Source organism: Portunus trituberculatus, chromosome 39, assembly GCF_017591435.1.
Source record: "Portunus trituberculatus isolate SZX2019 chromosome 39, ASM1759143v1, whole genome shotgun sequence".
NCBI classification, from domain to species: Eukaryota; Metazoa; Arthropoda; class Malacostraca; order Decapoda; family Portunidae; genus Portunus; species Portunus trituberculatus.
The window spans coordinates 7,768,159-7,795,651 of record NC_059293.1 but is presented as its reverse complement, the minus strand read 5'-3'; the positions used below and the strand labels follow the sequence as shown (position 1 = coordinate 7,795,651).

At 37.5% G+C, this 27,493-nt stretch overlaps 1 protein-coding gene across 3 annotated transcripts; it reads left to right on the top strand.

The window, feature by feature from the left end:
• LOC123515667 lies at positions 1 to 26,701 on the top strand. Of its 3 annotated transcripts, none has more exons than XM_045274488.1 (2): positions 1 to 341; positions 24,252 to 26,701. In XM_045274488.1, exon 2 carries the CDS (start codon positions 24,269 to 24,271, stop codon positions 25,262 to 25,264), a length of 996 nt encoding a protein of 331 aa, XP_045130423.1. In that variant the 5' UTR covers positions 1 to 341; positions 24,252 to 24,268; the 3' UTR covers positions 25,265 to 26,701. The 3 variants fall into 3 exon arrangements, with proteins under 3 accessions (XP_045130423.1, XP_045130421.1, XP_045130422.1); XM_045274486.1 differs by having other exon boundaries at positions 2 to 305; XM_045274487.1 differs by lacking the exon at positions 1 to 341 and adding an exon at positions 16,740 to 16,796.
• The last annotated feature ends 792 nt before the right edge of the window (positions 26,702 to 27,493 follow it).

The following is a 27,493-nucleotide window of genomic DNA, read 5'->3' as shown; positions in this document are numbered from 1 at the left end:
TATTTAATATATGAATATTTCGTTAACAGGGTTTAAGTTTGGTCAATAATTTTGGAATACACTTTGTTGTTATTAAACACCATCAGTTCGGTGCGTTCGGGAAAAGATAAGCAAAAATATACGATTAGTGGCACCACTGCAATATCCTAGCACAGTACACGATCACGTCCCATTCGTGTCTCGTGACGAGGGCAATTGCACGTCGTACTCGACATTTAGAAAACCTTTGTTATTACCGACGATAACATTAATTAAGTTGAAAGTTGTTCTTCAGAAACCAGAGTTAGTGAAGTGAAATCAGTCAGGTGAGCATACAGGGACGGAGAAAACTTCTGATAAGGGTGAGGCATGTGTACTGTGTCAACAACAGATAGAGGATATTGTGGGATGCCAAACCATGGGGAATGCGTCTTGAATTTTGTAGGCTCAGAGTCTGTTGTCACTCGTAGGAAACTTGAGGTAATTAGCTTGAGATGAGTTAACCTCTCTCTCTCTCTCTCTCTCTCTCTCTCTCTCTCTCTCTCTCTCTCTCTCAGTAATTTAAACTTCATAATGAATTGCAGTTCACAATATCACTCAGGTTCTTATTTCAATAATTTTTCATTAGTTTGTCAAAGGCTTCCCTTTTTAAGCACACCTGTTTGATTAAATTTTTTTAGCATGGAGTGTACACACACACACACACACACACACACACTATATTCACAAATACATAGCTATGGAATGTGAGAAAGAGCAGTATTTGTGCATGTAGTAGTCATAGTATAACATAAGTATGTGTAGTGTTTGGTATAGATTAAGTTAACCAGGTATCAAAATTATTGTAGTAGCTATGCTTAACAGTAAATTTAGTTTTTCACCACACTCTCTTCAGGTTGAAATGATTTTTCTGGCTGTTTTTGGTGTATTTTGAATGAATCTGCCCTCTATTTCTGCTGCAATTCAGTATTTTTTTTATTATATTCCCTCTCCTCCCATTCCCCCAATAAACATGGTTTATTTCCTCAGAAAATACTGTATTGTGATGAAAGTAAAAAAAGGATTTATACAAAACAATCAAAATGTATCAGAAGAAAATAGTTTCGTTATCATAAAGTATCACAAAAGTAAAAGTCCAAAATTTTAAGTTACTGCTGTGGAGAGTACTTTCCAAACCACTGCTCACCACAGGCTACACCAACCTATTGAAATTCATCTATTTAAGCAAAACTAATCTAACCCAAACTTTAACCTTTCCTTACCTAACTTAAGCTAACCTAGCTAATTGACCTAATCTAACAGACGTAACATAGTTAAGGCAACACGCACTACTTATATGTCGTCCTCAGAACAAATTAACTATCAGACCTTATTAAACTGTTCAAACCAAAGCAAACTAGCCTAACCTGACTAGTGATGCTAAGAAAATAGTTAATAAGTTGTTACCTTATTTCTCTTCGTAAAATCTAACGATGCAATGGAAATAGTCAAGGCATTCAGACATCTTCCAGAAACTTATTCAAATCTGGTCACTTCTTCGCACAAATCGCTCTGATTGGCTAGATTTCTTATGTATTATTTTTAGCTGCATGCTCAAACAATAGAACCAATCACTGTGATTGATTTCATAAAGTGTAAAAATAATGTGACAACATGTACTCGAGAACAAACACACCTAACAACATTCCTCAGTGCCCAAGAGACCATCACATGTGCAGGTGATGGAGCATGGTGTTGCAGCGTCTTAGCTCGTCTCCCACCCCCACCTCCGGCCCCCCCCCAAAAAAAAAAGATACCTAAATATTTAAGAATTGTTGTCAACATTATAGACAATTTGCAACAGGTATGTATAGGTTCAAATTACTCAAAATGAGGTCTTTATGATGATAAGGGTAAGAAAAACCGTGTTGATTATGGTGAAAGACTGTAAAGATACCTGATTAACGCCTGAAAGCAATTCTAGATAATTGAAATGAAAAATAGATTAGTAAGATAAATATACTGTGTGTATTTATCTAGTTGTATTTACCTAGTTGTAGTTTTACAGGGCCTGGGCTTTATGCTCGTGTGGCCCCGTCTCCATATCTACACTTATCACATCTTACTTTAAAAGTATGCATGACTGTGCATACTACAAAAAATGGCTACAAAAATGGTTCCAGAATTTGAAGGGATGACATATGAGGAGAGACTAAAGGCTATGGATCTACCAACCCTGGAACAAAGAAGGGAGAGAGGAGACCTGATACAAGTTTATAAATTGATCAACGGAATGGACCAAGTGGATAATGAGAAACTGATTCTGAGAGAAGAATATGACATCCGAAGCACAAGATCGCATAGTAAAATGCTGAGAAAAGGAAGATGTCTGAGAGATATTAAAAAATATAGTTTCCCGCAGAGATGTATTGAGATGTGGAACAGTTTATATGAAGAAGTAGTGTCTGCAACGAGTGTGCATACTTTTAAAGTAAGATTGGATAAGTGTAGATATGGAGACGGGGCCACACGAGCATAAAGCCCAGGCCCTGTAAAACTACAACTAGGTAAATACACACACACATACACCTTGAATAATTTGGATGTCAGAAAAGCAATGGGGCCAGATAGTGTATCAGGCTGAGTGCTAAAAGAATGTAAAGAGCAACTGCTGGATCAAATTTGGGAAATATTTGCAAGTTCAGTAAATAAAGGAAAAGTTCCACTAGAATGGAAGAGACCAACGTAATACTGATAATTAAAGGAGGAAAGGCAACTGAGTCATTAAATTACAGACCAGTATCACTTGAAAGGGTTATGGGGAAGTTATGTGAAATAATTATCAAAGAAAAATGGGTTAGACATCTAGAAGAGAAACAAGTCATATCAAACAGACAATTTGGGTTCAGGACAGGATGGTCATATGTATCAAACTTATTAAGCTTCTACTCAAGAGGTATAGAAGGAATGGAAAGCAGAGACAGATGGGTGGACACAGTATACCTGAACATAAAAAGGGCTTTTAATAAATTCCTTCATGGAAGACTACTGTGGAAACTAAAGAATATAGAAGGACTGCAAGGAACTTTGATAGAATGAACAAGGGATTATTTGAAGGATAGGGAGATGAAAACTGTGATCAGAGATACATACTCATCTTGGGGTAAAGTAACAAGTGGAGTACCACATAGGTCTTCTATTACTTTTACTCATTTCCATTACATGGCATTTCCTGGAATTTAATTCCAATTTCCACTTTTGGCTCTATTTTCAGATTTTGTCAATATCTTTTTGCAATTCCATGCAGTCACCGATGTTCCTTAATTCTTTCAAAAGCTTCACATCATCTGCAAAGAAAATTATGTAGCTACTCAAACCTTGTATATTGTTGACATATACTCAGAACATAATTGGTGCCAGCACTGAACCCTGTGGCATACCATTGGTTACTATGCTCCAGTTTGATGGGATGTCTCTTATCATTGTCCTGATTTCCCTATCTGTTAAGTAGTCTCATCCAGTTTAAGATATTTCCCTTTATTCCTCCCATGTACTCTGTTTTCCATAGGAGTCTTCTGTGTCTGTATTTACCTGGTTGTGTTTTACAGGAAAAGAGCAATGCTTGTGCTGTCCTGTCTCCATACCTGTAGTCTTCCAGTTTAGCCTTAAGGTCATGAATATTTCTTGCTTGAACCACTATTTCATCCAAATTGTTCCATGTTTCTATGCTTCTGCTTGGAAAACTATATTTCTCAATGTCTGTTCTACACACGGTCTTTTTCAATTTCATGCCATGTCCCCTTGTAGCTATTGAGTCCCACACAAGTAGGTCTTCTTTGTCAACTGTGTCCATCCTCTTCCATGCCCTGTATATAGCAATTAGGTTTTCTTTTTCTCTCCTCTGTGGCAATGTTGGAGGTTTTGATATCTTTAATTTATCCTCATATGTTAGGTCTCTCAAACCTGGAACCATTTTGGCTGCAGCTCTTTGAATCTTTTCTATCTTCCTTCTATCTTGCTTATTATGTGGTGACCATATAAGTCCAGCACATTCTAGTTTAGGTCAAATCATGTATTCAGTTAGTTTTTTCATCATCTCTGCATCTATATAGGTAAATGCCCTTCTTTATTTTTCATAGTAACTTATATGTATCTCCAACTATGTTGTTAATGTGTTTTTCCTCTGATAAATTGTCATTTAACATTCTTTTACTCATAAAAATAACTGATAGTCAAATGTCCACACACATGGTTGTAAACAAAGGTTCCTTAGCCTCTCCCTCTCCCCCTCTGGCAGTTGTGCTGTAGCAGCTGTCAAAATAACATTCTCATGGGTTCTGTTCGTTGTTTTTCCATTTATAAACTTAAATTAACACCACCAAAAGCTTATTAGTGGTGAAAGTATCTGGTAATGAAACAGCTGCACACATGGTTGTAAACACAGCTCTGGTCCATGTTCTGATACTGTATTATCGGTAAGAAAAAATTGTCGGTATTCTGGTATACCAGATACAGTAATACTCCGCTTAATGAACGTTCGTCTAATGAATTTCCGGTTTAACATACAGTAAGTCCTCGTTATACGGTACATATGCGTTCCTGAAAACCTTACCAAAAATCGAAATTACCGTATACCGAACCCATTATAACATAATAATAGGGAATACATTCCAGCACATCAAAAGTCACCCCTACAGAAATTGAAATACATGACAATAGTCATATAAAAGAAATGTAAAGTACTGCGCAAAAGAAATGAAAAAAAAAAAGTTTTTATTTGCCTTTCACTCACCATGTATTCTATCAGATGATGTCCCTCCTGAGGTTAAGTGACAGTAGGTAAATATTTCAGCCCTTACTCATCTTCCGCTGAGTGGGTAGACTACTTCTCTTTTGCTTTGCCTTGTCAACTCCAGCAGTGTCTGCAGAACGTTTTGGGGCTATTATGGGTGCGTCACTGTGCGTCGTGATAATATCTACAAAAAACACACGTAAGGATTTCACTTGTGTTCAGTGGGAAACGCGGGAAGAGACTGATTGTTGTTGTGAAGTCATCCACGTAACACTTCCAGCGCCACTCCAGCTCAGTGCTCACTAACAGCTGACTTTTGGCGGGACGTTCGGGCACTTTGGTGTGATGCGTGAGGTTTCCTGTTGTTTACATATAGCTTGTGGACACTGGGCTAGCTGGAGTGTTCATCAAACTCTCCACAGTGCTGTAAACAACTAAACATGCTGAACAATTGCTCAGTTTTTTGGATGCAATAACACGAAACGAAAAACAGCAGGTTTATGCATGACATGAACAGATACCGTATCTGTGAATTTTTCTTATCGTATATCGAATCAAAGGTAAAAGATTTCCAAATACCGTAACTGTGAATTTACCGAATAAAGAAGTACCTTATAACGAGGACTTACTGTACTATATAAAGTTAGACCAAAAAGTCCTCATAATGTACAACCACATCCGTTTTAGTGAATTTTCTGGGTTTGAATTTGCTGGGTGAGGGACTGAATGCGACAGCTTCGCTGTGATTGGCTGGCTCCCTGCCTCTGTCTCTAGCGCTCCTGGAGCTGGATCCAAGATTCTTTAACAATGTCAGAGCAACCTCCGGCCGCGAAATGGCATCCATGAACGCTTGGAGGGACGGTGATAAGGTTGCTCTGAGGTTGCTGGGAACATCACCTCTGGAGGTGATGTTACTGTCTTATATATGCATTTATGTTCACAAAACATTTCTATTAGCTTTTTACAAACCTTGCCTCCAAGAAAGGATTGTTTTGTAATGCATAAAGTGAAATCTTACGTGGAATACCAAAAAATAAAGCAGAGAGGAGATCGGTCACAGACGATGCGGAGACTCATGGCGACTCGGCCGCTTCTTCTTCTTGTGACCCTTTTAGCTTGGCGTGTTGTCTTTCACCACGAAATTTATGTTTCCACTCCTCTATTGCCTGCTATAATGGATATCATATCTTAGTATTCATATACACTCATGCCATGAGGATAACCTGGACTCCTTGGCACTGAGTGATAGTGATTTACTAATGAAATACCGCGGATTTCATTACTAATTCACTATCACTCACTGCCACGGAGTCCAGGTTATCCTCATGGCATGAGCCTATATGAATACTAAGATATGATATCCATTATAGCAGGCAATAGAGGAGTGGAAACATAAATTTTGTGGTGAAAGACAACACGCCAAGCTAAAAGGGTCACAAGAAGAAGTGGCCGCCGTGAGTCTCATCTCTGCTTTATTTTCTGGTATTCCATATAAGATTTCACTTTATGCATTACAAAACAATCCTTTCTTGGGGGCAAGATTTGTAAAAAGCTAATAGAAATATATATATATAATTTTTTTTTAACCCATGTGGTACGTTGGGGACCAGCCCAGAACGCATCCCCCCTATTTCCATTATTTCCTATGGGAAAATTATGTCCGCTTAACAAATTTCCACTCTACGAACAGCTTTGACACCCCCTGTCCTGTTCATTAAGCGGAGTATTGCTGTACTGGTGCGCATCACTAGTCCTGCTGCAGTCTTCAGAAAAACAACATTCTTCTACATTCTGTTGGTAATTTTTCATGTAGAAACTTACAATGGCACCAAAGAGGTTTATTGGTGGTGAAAATAAGAAATCTAGTGAAAGTGCAAGTGTTAGTCACACATCCTTCCACTAGTGGGTTGACAGGAATCACATCATATGTTTTGATGGATGGTGACTGCATGACCGATGAACTCTCTCCTCCTCTCCATCCTTCTCTCCTTTCTGCTTTGTTATCCATCACCAACTTTCACTTACAGTATGTACAAATCAAAATTAAAAAGGAAAAATACATTGAAATTTTCTTAAACTTGAGGTTTTGCTAAGATTAGAATGATTACCTGATTTATAGATATTGATAGTCAAATTTTTTTATACTCGAACAGCCATTTGGAATTAATTAAGTTCACTCAAGTATTGAGTCTCCAGTGTACTTGTAGAAAAACTTGGTTTCATCTTCACTTTTCTGCACCTCATCTTTTCAAAGTTTTTCTTCCTTTCTTCTTACTCTAACATTAATTTCTAGCATCCTTATACTGCTGTCTTGCTTTAATTTCTCTGCTTTTTGAGTTTCTTCCAAGCTTTATCTTTTTTCCTCTTAGCTGTAATACATCTGCTGTTATATCAGGCTTGTATAGTCTTCTTTTTTCTTGGCTTGTATTTGCTCACTACCTCATTATACTTCTGTAGGAATAATTCATATTCCCCCCTGTACTGTCTGTTCATAATGATCCTCCATTCTATACCATCAAAAAAAATTTTGAACTTTTCAAAATTTGCTCCTGCATGATTAAATTTCTTCTTTTTGTAGTCCTTCCTGTATTTTAGCACTTCCCATTCCTACATATCTACTTTTAATGTTATATGGTCACTTTTTCCTGTTGGACTCATATTGAATGGTAGGAGTTCTGGCTTCTTTGTGAATCTTTTTTTATCCTTCAAATAGTCTCTTAACTTTCAACACTCTGTACAATAATCCATCTTTGTCACTCTGTATGTCACTCTTAATTTCTTGCCTTTCCCTCCACTTGTATTTCTTCCATTACCATAGTTAACTGTAACATCTTCTTGTTCTACGATCCAGCATTACCCCTTACTTCCTGTTCTACGATCCAGCATTACCCATTACTTCCATCTCTCTCCAGTTTACTCTTTTGCAATTGAAGTTTCCTACTAACAGTATTTTTCCATCTCTTCTTATCATATTATCTCTCATTGCTATTCCTTATGTTCTTCTGTTCTCCATACATTGGTCTTAGGTGGCACATATGTGACTGATTCCCCTTTTTTTCACTTCTTTGGTCTTAATTGTTACTCCCATTACTTCTGCCATGCCATCTCCATAATGCACTTCCTTCACAGGTATATCATCCCTCTTTTCCCTTTCTGTCTCTTCTCCAACTTTTATATCCCCCTTCCTTAAAGGTAACATGGACGGACCTCCTCCATTAGTTTTTTTTTCTACTACAGACATTAGTTACATCCGATTTTTTATCCTTCAAATAGTCTCTTAACTTTCAACACTCAGTACAATAATCCATCTTTGTCACTCTGTATGTCACTCTTAATTTCTTGCCTTTCCCTCCACTTGTATTTCTTCCATTACCTCCTCCCAAAGATACTACTTTCTCAGTCTCGTATCTAAAACCCTCCAGTAGAATTTCTTCTGCTCAATCTCCATCCTTTTCTCGTTTTTTTTCCTTAGCTTCACTTTTTAGCTCTCTCCTTTTCTCTCTTCCAAGTTCATATCTCTTTTTATCCATATATATCTTTGAATTCAGCATCTTGAGCCAATTTTCTTTTTCTTGCCATTGTCTTCCACTGCCATTTGACATCTCATTCTCACTTTCAGTGGTCTGTTTCCTTCTTCACTATGCCTTTCCAATCTAAGCACTTCCACTTCCTGTTCCAATCCCTGTGTGCAGCCCTGATCCAACTTGATAATGGCTTTTGCCAACTCTCTCTCTCTCTCTCTCTCTCTCTCTCTCTCTCTCTCTCTCTCTCTCTCTCTCTCTCTCTCTCTCTCTCTCTCTCTCTCTCTCTCTCTCTCTCTCTCTCTCTCTCTCTCTCTCTCAAAATTTGTTTGAGTTTATTTTTTCTTCGGCCCAAAAGTTAGGATACATTTCCTCTTGTCCACTTTGTCCCTCACCAAAACTTCCTTCTCCTTAATTACTTGAATTAAAGTGTCCTTTTTTTTTTTTTTTTTTTTTTTTTTTTTTTTTTTTTTTTTTTTACTACCTCAGAGAATTTAACTTTTTCCTCTTCTTGTTCCTTTCTCCAAGTATTTCTTAATTCCTCCAACTTGATCTCACCCACTCCACTTTCCACTTTACCTGTCCTATCCTGAACTTTTTCTTTTAGACTTTAATATTTCTTCATATTCGCCACAAGTAGCCATTAATATACCATTTTGTCTCTTTAACTCCTCCATCTTCTCTTTCATCACCTGGTTCACTTGTTTTACTTTCATTCTCTTATTCTCCCCTCTAGTTTACTGTTTTCTTTAGTTAACTTTTGTTTTCCAGAGTACTTGAGATCACTTCCTTCATGCATTTCAACTCCCTCTCCACATTCACCTACTATCTCTGTTCTCTCAAAATCATGAAAATTCCTTATCAGTGTTTTCTCCCAATTTCCTCAATCCAACTGGTCTTTCAATAAATCTTTTTTTTCTAGCCTTGGAATATGTTTTGATAACATATGTCTGGCAGTGTCACCTACATCTGCCTCTCCCTCCATTATTTCACTGTAATGGTACCTAAATCTTGTTTATTTTTGGAGATAGGACACTTTATGACCCCATTTCCCTCTGTACATTCAATCTAGTTTCCTTCTGCTTCACTACATCTGATGTTAGAATGTTCCTCTAGGAGCTCTTGGCAGCACAATTGCTCTCTACTGCTACCGGTGTTTGTGTGTGTATTTACCTAGTTGTATTGTTGTATTGTACAGGGTTTAAACGGGGCTCATAGTGTCCTGTCTCCATATCTCCATTTATCTAGTTTTTCTTTAAAGTTGTGCACACTATGTGCTGTGACAATTCCATTTTCCAATGCATTCCATTTTTCCACCGTTCTGTGTGGAAAACTGTATTTTCCAACATCTTTCACACACTGTCTCATCCTGATCTTTTCATGTCCTCTTGTCCTTCCATCTTTTTCCACCAACAGTACCAGGTCTTCTTTGTCTATCTTTTCAATATCATTTACTATCTTATACATTGTTATTAGGTCCTCGTGTTCTCTTCTATCTTGTAAGGTTGGCAGTCCCATTTCCTTCAGTCATTCTTCATATGTGAAGTCCTTTAATTCTGGCACCATCTTTGTAGCAATCTTTTGTATCCTTTCCATTTTTCCTGTTTCTTTTTTAGAGCTCGGAGACCATAACACTGCTGCTCGCCTTGGGTGTATCATGCTTGTGATGATTTTTTTCATCATATCTTTAGCCATGTAATGAAATGCCACTCTTATATTAGTCAACATCTTATATGATAGTCCAAATATCTTGCTTATGTGTTTATCAGGGCTCAGATTTTCTTGTATGATCACTACAAGATCTTTTTCCTCTTTAGTCTTCGTTATTTGCTCCTCTCCCATCAAATAGTTCCATACAGGTCTTCTCTTACTCTTTCCTAGTTCCATTATGTGGCATTTCTTGGCATTAAACTCCAATTTCCACTTCTTGCTCCATTTATAGATCTTGTTTAACAGCAGACAGTCCTCTCTGGTTTTGATAACTCTTAGTAACTTTGCATCATCAGCGAATAGATTTATGTAGCTGTTTATCCCAATGTGAATGTCATTTACATAAACCTGAAACATAAGGGGGCTAACACAAACCCTTGTGGCATTCCGCTAGTTACTTTATCCCAAGATGAGTTTGTATCTCTGATCACGTTTCTCATTTCCCTATCCTTCAAATAATCTCTTGTCCATTTGAGCAAGGTTCCATGCAGTCCTCCTATGTTGTCTAGTTTCCAAAGAAGTCTTCCATGAAGGACTTTATCAAAAGGCTTTTTAATGTCCAGGTATACTGTGTCTACCCATCCATCTCTGTTTTCAAGTTCTGCAATAACTCTCGAGTAGAAGCTTATTAAATTTGATACACATGACCACCCTGTCCTGAACCCAAGTTGTCTGTTCGATATGACTTGCTCCTATTCTGGAAATTTAACCCATTTTTCTTTGATAATTATTTCACACAACTTCCCTATGACACTTGTAGGTGACACTGGTCTGTAGTTTAGTGGTTCAGTTGCCTTTCCTCCTTTAAATATCGGTATTACGTTGGCTCTCTTCCACTCCAGTGGAACTTTCCTTTCATTTATTGAACTTTTAATTATTTCCTAAATTGGATCCAGTAATTGCTCTTTACATTCTTTTAACACCCAGCCTGATACACCATCTGGCCCCATTGCTTTTCTGACTTCCAACTTATCCAGTAATCTTCCAATATCCTCTTTGTGCACAGCAATTTCCTGTAATCCTTGGCAATCCAATGTCCTATTAAGTTCTGTGAAATCATCTTCTTCAGTGAATACTGTTTTGAAGCTCTCATTCATTATTTCACACATTTCCTTCTCTGTTTGGTTGTCTTCCCTTCTTTGATTATTTTCTCAATTGTTTCCTTATTCTTTGTTTTGCCATTTAAAACTTGTAGAAAAGTTTGGGTTCATCCTTGCTTTTATTTACTACATCTTTCTCAAACTTTCTTTCTTCCTCTCTCCTTACTCTAATATATTAATTTCTAGTATCTTTATACTGCCGACTATTATAGTCATTTCCCTGCTTTAAGAGTTTCTTCCATGCTTTATCCTTTGCCTTTTTTGCTTGTATGCATCTAACATTGTACCAAGCATATATTTTTTTCTTAACTCTATAAAGAGGAACAAACATTTTTACTCCTTCATTGTATTTCTTTAAGAATATGTCATATTTTTTTGTACAGTCTTCCTGCACATAAAATTACTCCACTCATTATCAGCAAAATATCTCCTTGATTTTTCAGAATCCGCTCTTGCATAATTTAATCTCTCTCCTTTATAGTTCTCTCTATAACTTATCTCATCTTCCTCCTGCATTTGCATTTCTAATGTCACATGATTACTTTTCTCCATTGGACTAAGGTAATGTATGATTGGAGGGGGCTCAGGTTTCTTTGTGAAAACTAGGTCAAGCAACGATGGTTCTTCTTCCCCTCTGTACCTTGTTGACTCCTCCACCCACTGGTCTATTCTATTAACCATAGTCAACTGTAACACTTTCTCAGCATTATCCATTACTTCCATCTCTCTCCAATTAATTTTTTTACAGTTAAAGTCTCCAACTAAGAGTATTCTTCTGTCTCTTCTTATCATGTTATCTAGGCACTTTATCACCTCTCTTTGCATATCTTTATGTTCTTCTGATCCCCATGTATTAGTCTTTGGTGGAACATAATGTAACTATCATTTTTCTTTTCTTCAAATCTTCAGTTCTGATTGTTACTCCCATTACTTCCACTTTGTCCTCACCATTTTGCACATCCACACATATATCATCATGAACCATTATTAGCACTCCTCCTCCCCCTTTATCCTTCCTGTCCCTCCTCCAGGCATTATATCCCTCCTCTTTAAAGTTGACATGAATCTCTCGTTTCAGTTTTGTTTCAACGATGCACATTACATCCGGCTTTTTCTCTGTCAAATAATCCTGAATTTCCAATATGGTTGATAACAAACCATCTATGTTAGTATAAGTCACTCTTGATTTGTTGCCTCCTCCACGACTTCCTCTTTTTTCCTTAGGTACCACTTCTTTAGTCTCATATCCAGAACCCTCCAATAAAAATTCTTCTTCTCCTCTGTTCTTTTGTCATTCCTCTCTTTCACTTCAGTTACAAGCTCTTTCATTTTCATTCGCTCATCCTGTGACATATTTCTTCTTATGTAAATTGTTTTGGTTTCCTCAGAGTCCTTAAGTTTCCAAGCCCTCCTCAACAAGGCCTCAGCTGCGACCTGAGACTTTAATTTCAATTTTAATGGTCTATTCTTGCCTTCCTCAAAAGCTCCCAATCTCACACTTTCTTCTACCTCAGCATATAGGTCCTCTTCTTCCACAGAGATCTTGTTCAGTAAAGACTTAATCCTGTCATTTTCCTTATCCCTCCTGTCCTGCCAGTTTCTGTTAGTTTCTTCTCTCAATCCTATTATGATCACACATTTTTTCTTTTCAACAATATCTCTCACCACATACTCATTTTCCTTTAGTGCCTTTACCATTTCCCTCTGCGTAATCCCTTTATTTTCCTCTTCCTGCTTTTTCACTATCTCCCTAAAGGACCTTTGTACCTCCTGATGTTCATGGTTCACTTCTTTCATCCTGGTATCAATTAGATTAAGGCATTCCTCCTTCCTCAAGTCCCCTTCGGATATTTTCATCTCCATTTCCAGGAGATTGTTTCCTTAGTTGTTGGTTTTCTTTCTCCATCTCTACTTTTTCCTTCAATAGCTCTTTATTCGCTATCGTTAACAAATAGATCTCTTTTTTGAACTAATCATTCTCGGCTAGAACTCTATCCAGTTTTTCTTCTATGGACAAAATGTTTAGGAACTTACTTTCCAGTGCCTGAATTCTTGCATCCATATCTAATTTCTCCAGTCCTTTTGGTGTAGTTATAAAACCTTCAAAGTCCCGGGCTTGTGTAGACGCCATGTTTGTTATCGTCAGCTGATTATGGCCAAAACAATCACCGCCCACACTCTCCTCTCAGGGACCACTCTCCATATCCCTCACTTTCAACACTATGCGACAGTAGGACATTAACAGGGCACTAACTTAGAGGTACCGGGGCCCTGTAACACCATAGGTATTTTCCATCTTCCATCCGCAGCTGGAGACGAGCTGTCCTCTCTCAGCAACAGCGAGTGTGTGTAATTCACTGTTTGATCTGCTGCAGTCTCTGACGAGACAGCCAGACGTTACCCTACGGAACGAGCTCAGAGCTCATTGTTTCTGATCTTCGGATAGGCCTGAGACCAGGCACACACCACACACCAGGACAACAAGGTCACAACTCCTCGATTTACATCCCGTACCTCAGGGGCGGGCAACCTCCGGCCCGTGGGCCACATCCGCCCACAAAGGCTTAGCGTCCGCCCGCCACCCTGCTAGGCTTTATTAATGCAATCCGCCCACCTCCCACTAAAAGTAGAGAAGAAACTCTAATAAATTTTAAGTTTTTAAATGAATAAATTATACTATTGAATTACTTTACATTTCATTATTATTATTAGTAGTAGTAGTAGTAGTCATGTGTGCATACGTTTTCTTTTATTACTATAGTATTCCATGCATTTATCTGAGATTTCGTTTTCACTCCGGCCCGCGACCTCCTTCCAAGAGTCTCATCTGGCACTCACTCTAAAAAGGTTGCCTGCCCCTGCCGTACCTACTCACTGCTAGGTAAACAGGGGCTACACGTGAAAGGAGACACACCCAAATATCTCCACCCAGCCGGGGAATCGAACCCCGGTCCTCTGGCTTGTGAAGCCAGCGCTCTAACCACTGTGTGTGTGTGTTTACCTAGTTGTATTTACCTAGTTGTAGTTTTACAGGGCCTGGGCTTTATGCTCGTGTGATCCCGTATCCATATCTACACTTATCCAATTTTTCTTTAAAACTATGTACACTCTTTGCTGACACCACTTCCTCACTCAAACTGTTCCAAGTCTCAACACATCTTTGGAAACTAAATTTTTAACATCTCTCAGACATCGTCCCTTCCTTAGTTTCTTACTATGCGATCTTGTGCTTCTAAAGTCATATTCTTCTCTCAGGATCAGTTTCTCATTATCCACTTCATCCATTCCATTAATCAATTTATAAACTTGTATCAGATCCCCTCTCTCTCTTCTCTGCTCCAAGGTTGGTAGATCCATAGCCTTTAGTCTCTCCTCATATGTCATCCCTTTAAATTCTGGAACCATTCTTGTAGCCATTTTTGTAGTCTCTCTAATTTTCTTATGTGTTTCTTTTTATGGGGAGTCCACACAACTCCTGCATATTCCAATCTAGGTCTTATTTAAGTACTTATCAATTTCTTCATCATTTCCTTGTCCATATAGTGAAATGCTACTCTAATATTCCTTAGCAAATTATATGTCTCTGAAAATTCTATCAATATGGCTTACCGGTTGATTATTTTCTTCCATTGTCACTCCCAAGTCCTTTTCCTTTTTTCCTTTTTCTAGTTCTATTCCATCTCCCATCTTATAGATTCCCACTGGTCGTCTTTCACTTTTTCCCATTTCCATGACATGGCTTTTGTCCACATCGAATTCCATCTCCCATTTTTTGCTCCATTTCCAGATCTTGTTTAAGTCTTCCTGTAGTATTTCACAATCCTCTTTTTGTTTAATGACTCTGCACAGTTTCGCATCGTCCGTAAACAGATTTATGTAGCTGTTCACTCCCTCTGGCATGTCATTTATATATACGAGAAAAAGTATTGTGTGTGTGTGTGTATTTACCTAATTGTATTTACCTAATTGTAACATACGGGAAAAGAGCTATGCTCGTACTGTCCCGTCTCCATATCTACTAATGTCCAGCTTTTTCTTAAAATCATGAATATTCCTTGCGTTGACCACTTCCACGTCTAAACTATTCCATGCTTCCACCCTTCTATGAGGGAAGCTATATTTTTCACATCTCTCCTATAAGTGGCCATTTTAGTTTTTTCCCATGCCTTCTCGACATTCTTTCATTCCACATACACAGATCTTCCCTATCCATTTTTCCATGCCAATCATCACTCTGTATATTGCTATCAGGTCTCCTTTCTCTTCTGTTTTCCAGGGTCGGAAGTTGCATTCTGTTCAGTCTGTCTTCATAAGTCAAATCTCTTAAGTCAGGCACCATTTTTGTTGCAGCCCTCTGTACTTTCTCTAGTTTCCTTATGTGTTTCTTTAAGTTCGGAGTCCACTGTATTGTTGCATATTCAAGCCTTGGTCTTATCATTGCAGTAATTATTTTCTTCATCATTTCTTCATCTAAATATACTGACGCCACTCTTATGTTCCTCAATAAGTTCAATACTTCTCCAATTATTTTGTTTATATGTCTCTCTGGCGATAGGTCATTGGTAATTGTCACCCCAAGGTCTTTTTCTTCATGACTGGTTTTTATGTCTTCATTTCCTATCTTGTACATAATCCTGATTCTTCTTTCACTCTTGCCAAACTCTAATTTCTTGCATTTTGTCGTGTTGAACTCCATTTGCCATGTACAGCTCCATTTCCATATTCTGTCCAAGTCTTCCTGGAGTAGTTCGCAATCTTTGTCACATCTGACTTTTCTTAACAATTTTGCATCGTCTGCAAATAGGCTCACATAACTGGACACCCCATCCACCATGTCATTTATGTAGACCGCAAACATTACTGGTGCCAACACTGATCCCTGTGGAACTCCACTCTCCACCAAGCCCCATTCTGATGGTCTGTCCTTAATTATTGTTCTCATTTCTCTTCCTACCAAAAGTCTTCCATCCATTTTAGTAAACTGCCATGCACTCCTCCTACCATTTCAAGTTTCCAGATCAGTCTCCGTGTGGTACCTTATCAAAGGCCTTTTTAAATCCAGATATATTCCATCAGCCCAACCATCTCTTTCCTGTATTACATCTATCACCCTCGAATAGTAACATATCAGGTTTGTCGTGCATGAACGCCCTTTTCTAAAACCAAATTGACACTCACAAAGTATGTCATTTTTCTCCAAGAAGTCTGTCCATCTATTCTTCACCACCCTCTCACACATCTTAGCTACCACACTTGTAAGTGACACTGGTCTATAGTTCAATGGGTCTCTCTTGTTACCTGATTTATAAATTGGGACAATGTTAGCTCTTTTCCAGTCTTGGGGCTACACCTTCCTTAATGAGGCATCAATTACTTCACAAACTTTTTCTGCCAGTTGCTCCTGCATTCTCTTAAAATCCATCCTGATACCCTTTTCATCAGGTCCCACATATTCTTTTCTCACTTCTAAACTCCTTCATCATATTCTTGATCTCCTCCACAGTTACTTGAAACTCCTTCATAATCTGCCATTTCTGTTCCATTACTTCAGTGGTTTGTCAATAGCAGTCTCCTTTGTGAATACCTGTCCAAACATCCATTCATAGCCTCTGCCATTTTGTGTGGAAAACTGAACTTCTTACTGTTACTCATACACTGACGTTTTATGAGCTTGAAGTCTCTTGTTCTATCTCCATCCTTCATCAGTGATACCAGGTATTGTCTGTCTATCTTTTCATGTGTGTGTGTTTGTATATATATATATATATATATATATATATATATATATATATATATATATATATATATATATATATATATATATATATGCACACACACACACACACACACACACACACACACACACACACACACACACACTCCGCGCTCCGTGGAGAATGGACGTGCCTCCTGCGCATGAACGGCATCTAAATAACACTCCACACGCTAAGCAATGTGCTTGAGTGAGAATAGTTATTGCTATTGAGGGGTGACCAGAGCGAAAGAAAGAGAGTACAGAGTGAACGTAGCCTGGTGACGTGTACATGGGAGTGATCGGAGGTGGGAGAACCTCCACACTCCAAACGACAGAGCGAGAACCCACAAAGGACAGCCATAGCAGCCGCCAACGTATCCAACCACACACGTAACTACCAGGCCTGGCCCCCAGTGACCACACACCCACATGATCCCAGGAAAAGTAAGGAAAAATGGATAGACCGGTAAGGAATAAATTACCAAATTCAAAATATGTTGATGAGGCCCAGGGAGCAAAACAGAAAGTGGCCAGTCAAAGCATGAGTCCAGCTTCAACAGGGGCAACATTGCAAGGTAGATTGGTGATGTTGGAGAAGAGATTTGAGGAGTTAGTGAAGGAATTAAAAGTTCAGAGGAGTGAGGAGGAGCAGGATAGAGAATTCAAGGCTTTGAAGGAAAGAGTTAAAAGACTGGAGGAAAATGAAAACGATTGGTGGATGAGAATGCATTTGAAGGTGGAGGTTGAAAAATACAAGAGACGGTTGGAGGAGAAAATGGAGAGAGTAGTAAAGGAGAAAGATGACTTTAAGGAAATGATTAGTGAGCAGAATGAAAGGCTTGAAAGGAATGGGAACTGAAGAAAACACAATGGACTGAGTCGAGGGAAGCAGAGATGGTTGGATTACAAGAAATAATTAAAGATCAGTTGAAGGAAGACAAAAAAGAAAGGTCCAAGGAACTGGTTAATGTAATGAAGAATAAGGAAACATTGATAAGGGAAATAGCAGAAAAGAAGAAGAGTGTGTTAATATTTGGGATGAAAGAACAAAATATAACATATAAGCCAAGAGAATTAAGGAAGAATTGAAAACGGTAAGAGATCTGTTCAAAAATCTAAATGATGATGAAAAAAAGACCTACAAGAAGAAGTGGAAGAGATCCATAGACTGGGTCCGTATAAGGAGGGAGTGAACAGACCGATTAAAGTAGTACTGAAGTCACAACATCTCTGGAGGATGTCCTATATAGAACATCAAAGTTAAGAGAGATAGAAGGTTGTAAAGAGGTGTTTGTGAGAAAGAATAGAAATGAGGAAGAGAGGAGAAGATATAAGGAATTGTTGGAAGAGGCGAGAAGGAAAAATGATGAGCGGTCTGAGGAGGAAAGAGAAAAGTTTTTTTGGAGAGTTATAGGAGAGAGAGTCAGAAAGTGGTATGTGGAAAGAAGGAATACGGAGGAACCCCTAGAGGAGCAGTGGTGGACCGTAATGTATACTAATATAGATGGGATACTGTCAAGTAGATTGGAATTGCAAGACTATATGATAGTGGAGAAGCCTGATATCGTGTGTTTGACTGAGACAAAATTGCATGAAAAAACAAAGATAAATTTGGATAATAAATATAATATATGGAGAAAGGATAGAGAGAGTAAAGGTGGAGGAGGAGTCATGATTATGACGAAGAAATAAATAAATGTGGATAAGGTTTGGTATGGGAAGAACAACAGAAGTGATAAGCATAAGGATAAAAAGTGATGGAAAAGAATTAATAATTATGGTGACCTATGTACCTCCTAAAACAAATTCTTGGACATTAAGGAATACGACAATATGATCAAGGATACTTTACAGAGTTTGGAAAGTGTATTATCTGGAAAAAGAAAGGTGATACTAGTAGGAGATTTTAATTGTAAGGAGGTGGATTGGGAAAATCTAGTAAGTGGTGTTGGAGAAGAAGCATGGGAGAGATTTCTTAATCTAATGATGGAAAATATGATGGAACAGAGGGTGAAGGAAAATACTAGATATAGAGGAGATGATGAACCGGCTAGACTGGATTTGGTGTTAACAAGAGAAGTGTACCTATGTGGAGATATACAATACAAGTGTCCTTTGGGAAAGAGTGATCATGTGGTTATGGAAATGCAGATAGCAACAACACAGCGAAGGAAGGACGAGACATACAGGAGTGGTAGATTGAATTATAGAAAGATGGACACAGAAAGTTTGAAAATTATTTCAGAAAATTAGATTGGGAGGAGATGTTACAAATCAGAGAAGTGCAAAAGAAATATGAGATTTTTATGAAATATTATAAAGAAGGAGTTATGAAATTTGTACCAAAGTATAAACCAAGAGAGGAAGGAAGAAAGGATTGGTTTAATGCAACTTGTGTTAAGGCTAAGGAAAAGAGAGATGTGGCTTGGAAAAGATGGAAAAAGAGCAGGAATATACTAAATAAGGAGAATTATAGAGTGGCAAGAAATGAGTATGTGAGGGTAAGAAGAGAGGAAGAAAGAAAATTTGAAAAAGATATTGTAGACAAGAGTAAGGAACACCCAAAATTGTTTTACAGGTTCATAAATGGTAAACTTAAAAAGAGAGAGTCCATTGAAAGATTAAAAGGAGAACAAGGGATAGTAGATGACCCTAAGAATATAGCGGAATTGCTAAATAATAGGTTTCAGCAAGTATTTACTAAAGAAACAATGTTTGTAAAGCCACAGAATATACAAGGAAATGTGCACATGGAGGACATTAAGATACCTAAAAAGGAGTTATATAAAATGTTGGAGGAACTTAAAGATAATAAAGCGATGGGACCAGATGAAGTTTCAGGAAAATTATTGAAGGAGTGTAGAGAAGAACTGATTGATCCATTATATGATATTATAAGGTGCTCATTAGAAACAGGGGAAGTACCAGTAGAGTGGAAGAGAGCTGAAGTGGTGCCCATTTATAAGGGAGGCAGTAAGGAAGAGCCTCTTAACTATAGACCTGTGTCTCTAACAAGTGTGGTCGGTAAGATTTGTGAGAGGGTGATAAAGAAATATTGGATACGGTTCCTGGAGGATCATAAGTTATTATCGGATCATCAATTTGGCTTTAGGAAAGGGAGGTCATGTGTAACAAATCTACTGAGGAAGTTAAGTTAATTAAAGTGAATTGCGAGAATCTTTAGGAAAAGTGATGGAGAAGCAGGCTGAATGGAAAAAAAGTCAGGAAGTGGAAAGAAAGGAGGTAAATTACAAAGTTGCAAGTCTGGAAAAGGAAATCAAAGAGTCTGGGGAGAAAACTTTGGGCCTTGCTGAAATTATAGATCAACAGATCATAGAAGAGAAGATTGCTGAGAAAGTGGTGAAGGTTATTAAGTCAAATGAGACATTGGTGAGGGAAACTGTAGACAAAAAGAGATGTGTGGTGATATTTGGTGTGGAGGAGGATAAGACACCGAGTAAAATGGAGAGAGAGAAAACATAAAAAGGTGATAAATAATATCATTAATGTGGTGCAGGAGGAGGAAAAGACCTAGTACAAGAAATAGAGGACTTCCATAGAATTGGAAAGTTCACAGAGAAGGTATGAGGCCAATAAGAATCAAACTTAAGTCACAAAAGGATGTAGATGAATTGGTGGAGAAGTCATGGAGGCTAGCCCAGCAGGAAACAACAAGGAAGATTTGGTTGAGAAGAGATCTCGGTGAAAAGGAAAGAGAAATGTTAAATGAGTTGAGAAAGGAGGCTTTGAAAAAAATGAAGAGAGGACAGAAGAGGAGAAGAAAGAGTTTTCTGGAGAATCTTGGATATGAGACTGAGGAAGTGGTTCATAACCCAGAAAAGTACAGCAAGAAAGGACTAAAGAAACTTACGTATGAGCGGAATGTAATGTATTCCAACATAAATGGAGTGATATCGGGATTTTAGAACTCAACGATTACTTGAGGGACAAGAACCCAGATATTGTGGGTCTTACTGAAACAAAACTGAGAGAGGAGAAGACCTGATGATGGTTGGAGAAGGAAATATAATGTTTGGAAAAGAAATAGAGTAGGTAAGATGGGAGGAGGAGTGATGTTGCTGGTTAAAAAGATATAAAGGTGGATCAAGTGAAAGAAGGTATGGGAAAGGCAGAAGTGCTAAAGATCAGAGCAGAAACTAATGAAGGAAAAAGAGGCACTACATAGTGGTGTACGTACCACCTAAGACAAATGCATGGTCAGTACAGGAATATGAAGAAATGATAAGTGATACAGGAACATGTCTGGAAGAAATGTTGGGTGGCTGTGAACGAACTATAATGATGGGAGATTTTAATTGTAAAGAGGTGTGTTGGGAGGACTGGTCAATGGAAGGATCAGAGACAACATGGGAAATACACTATTGACACTGGCAATGGAAAATGTGTTAACTCAGTGGGTCAAAGAAGATACTAGGTTTGGAGGAGAGGGAGCATCGTCAAGACTGGACTTGGTCTTTAGTACAGAGCCAATGGTCATTGAGGAGATGAGGGTGGAGTGCCCTTTAGCAAAGAGTGATCATGCAGTTTTGGAGTTCAAGGTGATAGATGAAGAGAAATCTAGAAGAAATGAAGAATATAAAGTGGGAAGATGGAATTATGCCAAGACAGATTTTGGAAACCTAAAGAAATTCTTTCAAGAGACAAATTGGATGAAATTCAAGAGTGCTAAGGAGCAAATGAAAAGTGGAAGGAATTTATAAAAATATACAAAGAAGGTGAGAAAAATTTGTACCAATAAGACAACATAGAGAAGTTGGAAAGCAGGACTGGTTTAACGATAGATGTGAAAAGGCTAGAACAAGAAAAGAGGATGCATGGAAGAGGTGGAGAAGGAAAAGACGGATTAAGCAGTGGGAAAGTTACAAAAGAGCAAGAAATGAATATGTGTTGATTAGAAGAGAAGAAAGAAAGAAACAAGAAAAGGATATAATTGATAAATGTAAAGACCAACCAAGGCTTTTTACAGACATGTGAACAACAACATCAAAAATAGAGAAAGTATTGAAAGTTTAGAAGTAAATGGAGTATGCAGTGAGGATCCCAGGAAATGGCAGAGGCTATGAATGGATGCTTTCGGAAGGTATTCACAAAGGAGACTGCTTTTGACAAACCACTGGTAATGGAACAGAAAGGGATTATGAAGGAGTTTCAAGTAACTGTGGAGGAGATCAAGAATATGATGGGGAGTTTAGAAGTGAGAAAAGCTGTGGGACCTGATGGGGTATCAGGATGGATTTTAAGAGAATGCAGGGAGCAACTGGCAGAAAAAGTTTGTGAAGTAATTGATGCCTCATTAAGGGAAGGTGTAGTGCCCCAAGACTGGAAAAGAGCTAACATTGTCCCAATCTATAAATCAGGTAACAAGAGAGACCCATTGAACTATAGACCAGTGTCACTTACAAGTGTGGTAGCTAAGATGTGTGAGAGGGTGGTGAAGAATAGATGGACAGACTTCTTGGAGAAAATGACATACTTTGTGAGTGTCAATTTGGTTTTAGAAAAGGGCGTTCATGCACGACAAACCTGATATGTTACTATTCGAGGGTGATAGATGTAATACAGGAAAGAGATGGTTGGGCTGATGGAATATATCTGGATTTAAAAAAGGCCTTTGATAAGGTACCACACCGGAGACTGATCTGGAAACTTGAAATGGTAGGAGGAGTGCATGGCAGTTTACTAAAATGGATGGAAGACTTTTGGTAGGAAGAGAAATGAGAACAATAATTAAGGACAGACCATCAGAATGGGGCTTGGTGGAGAGTGGAGTTCCACAGGGATCAGTGTTGGCACCAGTAATGTTCGCGGTCTACATAAATGACATGGTGGATGGGGTGTCCAGTTATGTGAGCCTATTTGCAGACGATGCAAAATTGTTAAGAAAAGTGAGATGTGACAAAGATTGCGAACTACTCCAGGAAGACTTGGACAGAATATGGAAATGGAGCTGTACATGGCAAATGGAGTTCAACACGACAAAATGCAAGAAATTAGAGTTTGGCAAGAGTGAAAGAAGAATCAGGAGTATGTACAAGATAGGAAATGAAGACATAAAACCAGTCATGAAGAAAAAGACCTTGGGGTGACAATTACCAATGACCTATCGCCAGAGAGACATATAAACAAAATAATTGGAGAAGTATTGAACTTATTGAGGAACATAAGAGTGGCGTTCGTATATTTAGATGAAGAAATGATGAAGAAAATAATTACTGCAATGATAAGACCGAGGCTTGAATATGCAACAATACAGTGGGCTCGAACTTAAAGAAACACATAAGGAAACTAGAGAAAGTACAGAGGGCTGCAACAAAAATGGTGCCTGACTTAAGAGATTTGACTTATGAAGACAGACTGAACAGAATGCAACTTCCGACCCTGGAAAACAGAAGAGAAAGGGGAGACCTGATAGCAATATACAGAGTGATGATTGGCATGGAAAAATGGATAGGGAAGATCTGTGTATGTGGAATGAAAGAATGTCGAGAGGGCATGGGAAAAACTAAAATGGCCACTTATAGGGGAGATGTGAAAAAATATAGCTTCCCTCATAGAAGGGTGGAAGCATGGAATAGTTTAGACGTGGAAGTGGTCAACGCAAGGAATATTCATGATTTTAAGAAAAAGCTGGACATTAGTAGATATGGAGACGGGACAGTACGAGCATAGCTCTTTTCCCGTATGTTACAATTAGGTAAATACAATTAGGTAAATACACACACACACACACCATATTTAATGGCATATAGCATGCACAGGCACATAATATGCACCCCCATTTTAGCAGGTCAAATTCAGTAAAGCAATCTAGCAGCGCATTACTGAAGCATAAAATATTTACCTTTCCCTGCACTCTTAAGTTGGTCTTCTTGCTGTCACCAGACATGTATTATTTTATCCATAAATAATAAATAATTCCAAAAGCCCTTGTTGTTGCTCTATTGTCATGTTCTTTGGCATAATGTATCACTTGTAATTTGTAGAAGGTTTTGTAGCTTGATCTTTTTTTCTTCTGCTGCCATAATAGTGAGGGTGTTGATGTGTTTTGTAATGATCATGAATTCCTTACGGTCAGATGACATTAAATCAGGATTCCAGTCAATTGTTATTTTAAACATGTGTCACTGCCTCACAGGTTAGATTGCTTTCATTTTTACAATAGTTTGTTTTTAAGTAATAATATTGGTAATAGTAATAATACCAGCAATAAAATAACAATTGTAAGCCAGGTTAGTGAACGTGATGGAGAAAATTAGCTTATGGGAGGTCTCAACGTTGCATAATAGATGTATGGTGATTTGGAAAAATGGCTTGTCCAATATGCCATCAAATATGGTATATATGTATATATGTTTATTATTATTATTATTATTATTATTATTATTTTTCTGCAGATTGAAGTAGTGGCAACATGCCAGCCTACATTTACTCCGGCCTCCACCCCAGAGATGGTACCATTCCTATGCACACCTTTTTCTCAGTTGATGGTGTTAAGCCTGTGGTAGCCATGAATGCCAGTATTATCATTGATGGCCAAAGCCTTCAACAGACTCAATTGGAAGAGATGTTATCTATGATGAATGCATTTCAATACTTCTCCATCACTAACATATACAAAACCAGACAGGATTATGATTATGCACTTTTAGTGGAAAATTTGGATAACAAGTCCATTCCTGCAAAGTTGTCATGTGGTATATCTGTGCCAGCATCATACAGTGGTGTCATTATTGACTATGATCCTCAGAAAAAAACATATACAGTGGGTTGTGGCCCATACATCTTCAACAATGTTGTTTCAGAATTCAGCTGCACAGATCCCTCATCTGAGTTCCCAAGTGTTCAGGTTGAGGTGCATAACAAATCCAATAGCAATATTTGTGATCACAGGGTTGACATTACTTGCATGATGGATTGTATACTTAAAGACTTGCCATCATATACTTCTTGTTCTACCTTGCATGATGAACAATACTCTCAAGGAGCAGTGATGCCTCTAGAACATATTGAAACATCTGCTCTAGAAATCCCTGAAAAGTCACCAAACCATCTGAAGACAAAATATCCAAACAGTTTCAAATCCTCATCAAGCTCAGCCTGTTCATTAAAATATATGTATCATGAACAGACTGAAACATCTCCTACAGAAATAGCAGAATGTATACCAAACAATCACACAACAGACTATTTTGCCAACTGCAAATCTTCCACAAGCTCAGCCTGTTCAATGAGAAATGAATCTCTCTTTACAGATGGAGAAGCCAATAGCACTTCATGCACCCTTATGTCACTTGAAGAGTTTGAGGCTTACAAGCCAACAATCTCCAAACAGGAGAAGAGAAATGTAACTGAACTAGAAAAATTGACAGTAACAATTGGAAAAAAAACTAAAATTTTTAAAGATTAGGGAGGAGTGTGAATTATCAATGATGAAATTTATTTGATTAAAAGTCTCTTTTACATGTTGAAATTACAGAAGAAAAAGAAAATGTGTAAAGAAATGAAAGGAAGAATGTTAGGAGCAGTGTCATTTGAGTTTCATATAAAAGTGATGTAATTCATAAAAAAAATGCAAATGGGAGTGAGAGAGGTTAAGTAACACTGATTAAGTGAAACTTTCTTGATTAAGTAAAATACCAAATAGTGTAATATTAAAGACTCATGAATGAAAAGATGAATTGATGAAAATATAATAGAAATAAGGTGGGTAATTAATACAATGTTCAGAAAATCTAAATAAGACATGGAGGAAATAGAAGGGCTTAATTAAGGAAAAATAATTAAGAAAATACTTGGATGGGAGAAAAAAGTATTTAATAGACATCTACATGAAGAAAGAATAAATCGCAATGTAGTATGTGGAAAGTTACTAAAGGGAATAAAATTTTAGTTATTGTAAAACAAATATTGTAGAAGTGAATGCTATACAGTGAGTTACTTATAAGTGGTGAAAAAGAGAAAGAGATAATTAATATCCAAATATGTACCTACAATATCAGATTTATTGTATGACATGCATGCTGTGTTTATTTTAATGATAACCCCCCCTCTTTGAATTTCTTTGTCTTTCAGTATAATGGTGACTAAAACAATGAGTAAGCATTATATGAATTGCATAATTAGATATATTTAAAAGGGCACATTTAGAACGATTGAAAACCCAGTTATATGTATGTATTACATACAAAAATATACCATACCTGGATAATGGTCATATTATAATTTTTATGATAGAAATGTAAGAATTTTTTTACCAGTGTTGCATTTGATATAAATGATTCACCCATTTATTATACTAAGTGATTAACACATTGTATACTTTGTTAAATTCTAATGAAAACTATATATTTTTTTTACCTGTTGTTTGATATTGTATAATAAAAGCACTTCACAGCTAGTTAGATTTATTAAATTAAATTCTAATTAGGTTAAAAGACTGCTATCATCCATTGAAATGGTTCACAAAATCAGTCTTACAAACTTCATGGCTACCATATTTTTTGCTTGTTACCATATCATTGCTTGTGTGTTGCAAGGTGTGATTAAAAGGGATTAAGGGATCTGCATATCTTCTCTGTATCTTATTGCTTTTCACCTTTGTTACAAGTAAAAAGAGAACAGGTTCCATGTGTGATTTAGGGATGTACCTTGTCTACAAATTTCATCAATTTGAAGTAACTAGAAACAGATCTGAAAAGAAGAGGGTTTCAAAATATGGTAGCTTGTGCTTCTTTTTTTTTTTCAGATTGAAAAAGGGAATGGACTGATAACAAGGAAAAGGGAAGAGATGTAAATAATGGAAAAACAAGTTAATAAATTATAAAGATTTTGTATTGAAAATTAATGTTATGTTATTGGGAGATCCTTTTTGACAAAAGTATGGTTAATACTGAAACTAAATAAATATTATTAATTTGCGATGGGGTTGGAAGGTTGGGGAAGCGGGGGATAGAAAGAAGAATTAAACAGGAGAAGGGAAGATGGACCAGGGGAGGGTGAGGGCATGTTTGGTGGTGGTGGTGGTGGTACAGCAGCACGTAATTACTACATAACACAATGAGGAATTCTAACCTTTCAAAAGTTCTTTCATCTCAACGGTCTTAGAAATTACATGAATTCATATTTATGAAAAACAAAGAGAATAGTAGGTCATAAGAAACCTTAAACAAAATTCCATCAGGGAGATGCTATTGCAAAGCCTTTGACAAATACCAGAACCAACAGGCTCAGCCCATCTTAGCATCATGTCTTCAGTGCAAAGACCAAGGGGAGGGACAAGAGGGATGGAGGAGCTGAAACTAAAGACTTGAGCCTACAGGAGGACATCTGTACACATTTTGATGAATTTCATTACTTCTCTGTCTCATGAATACTATCCTTCCAATTTACTGGATATGACACCCTATGAGCACATCTACAGTATTGTTTAAAGTCTCTTTCTTATTTATTCTTCTCAGGATTTTAAAGTATCAGTCATGAACTCCACTGTAAATACAAAAAGAAAATTTGCAGCTTTATGTAATGTAATGTTTACCATAATTAGACACTCTTGGTTATAGCTCAGCATGATAGCAAAACTAAATTGTGCATAATTCAAGTTTTGGTAAATGTCAAGAATAGGACCTCCTTTCTAATC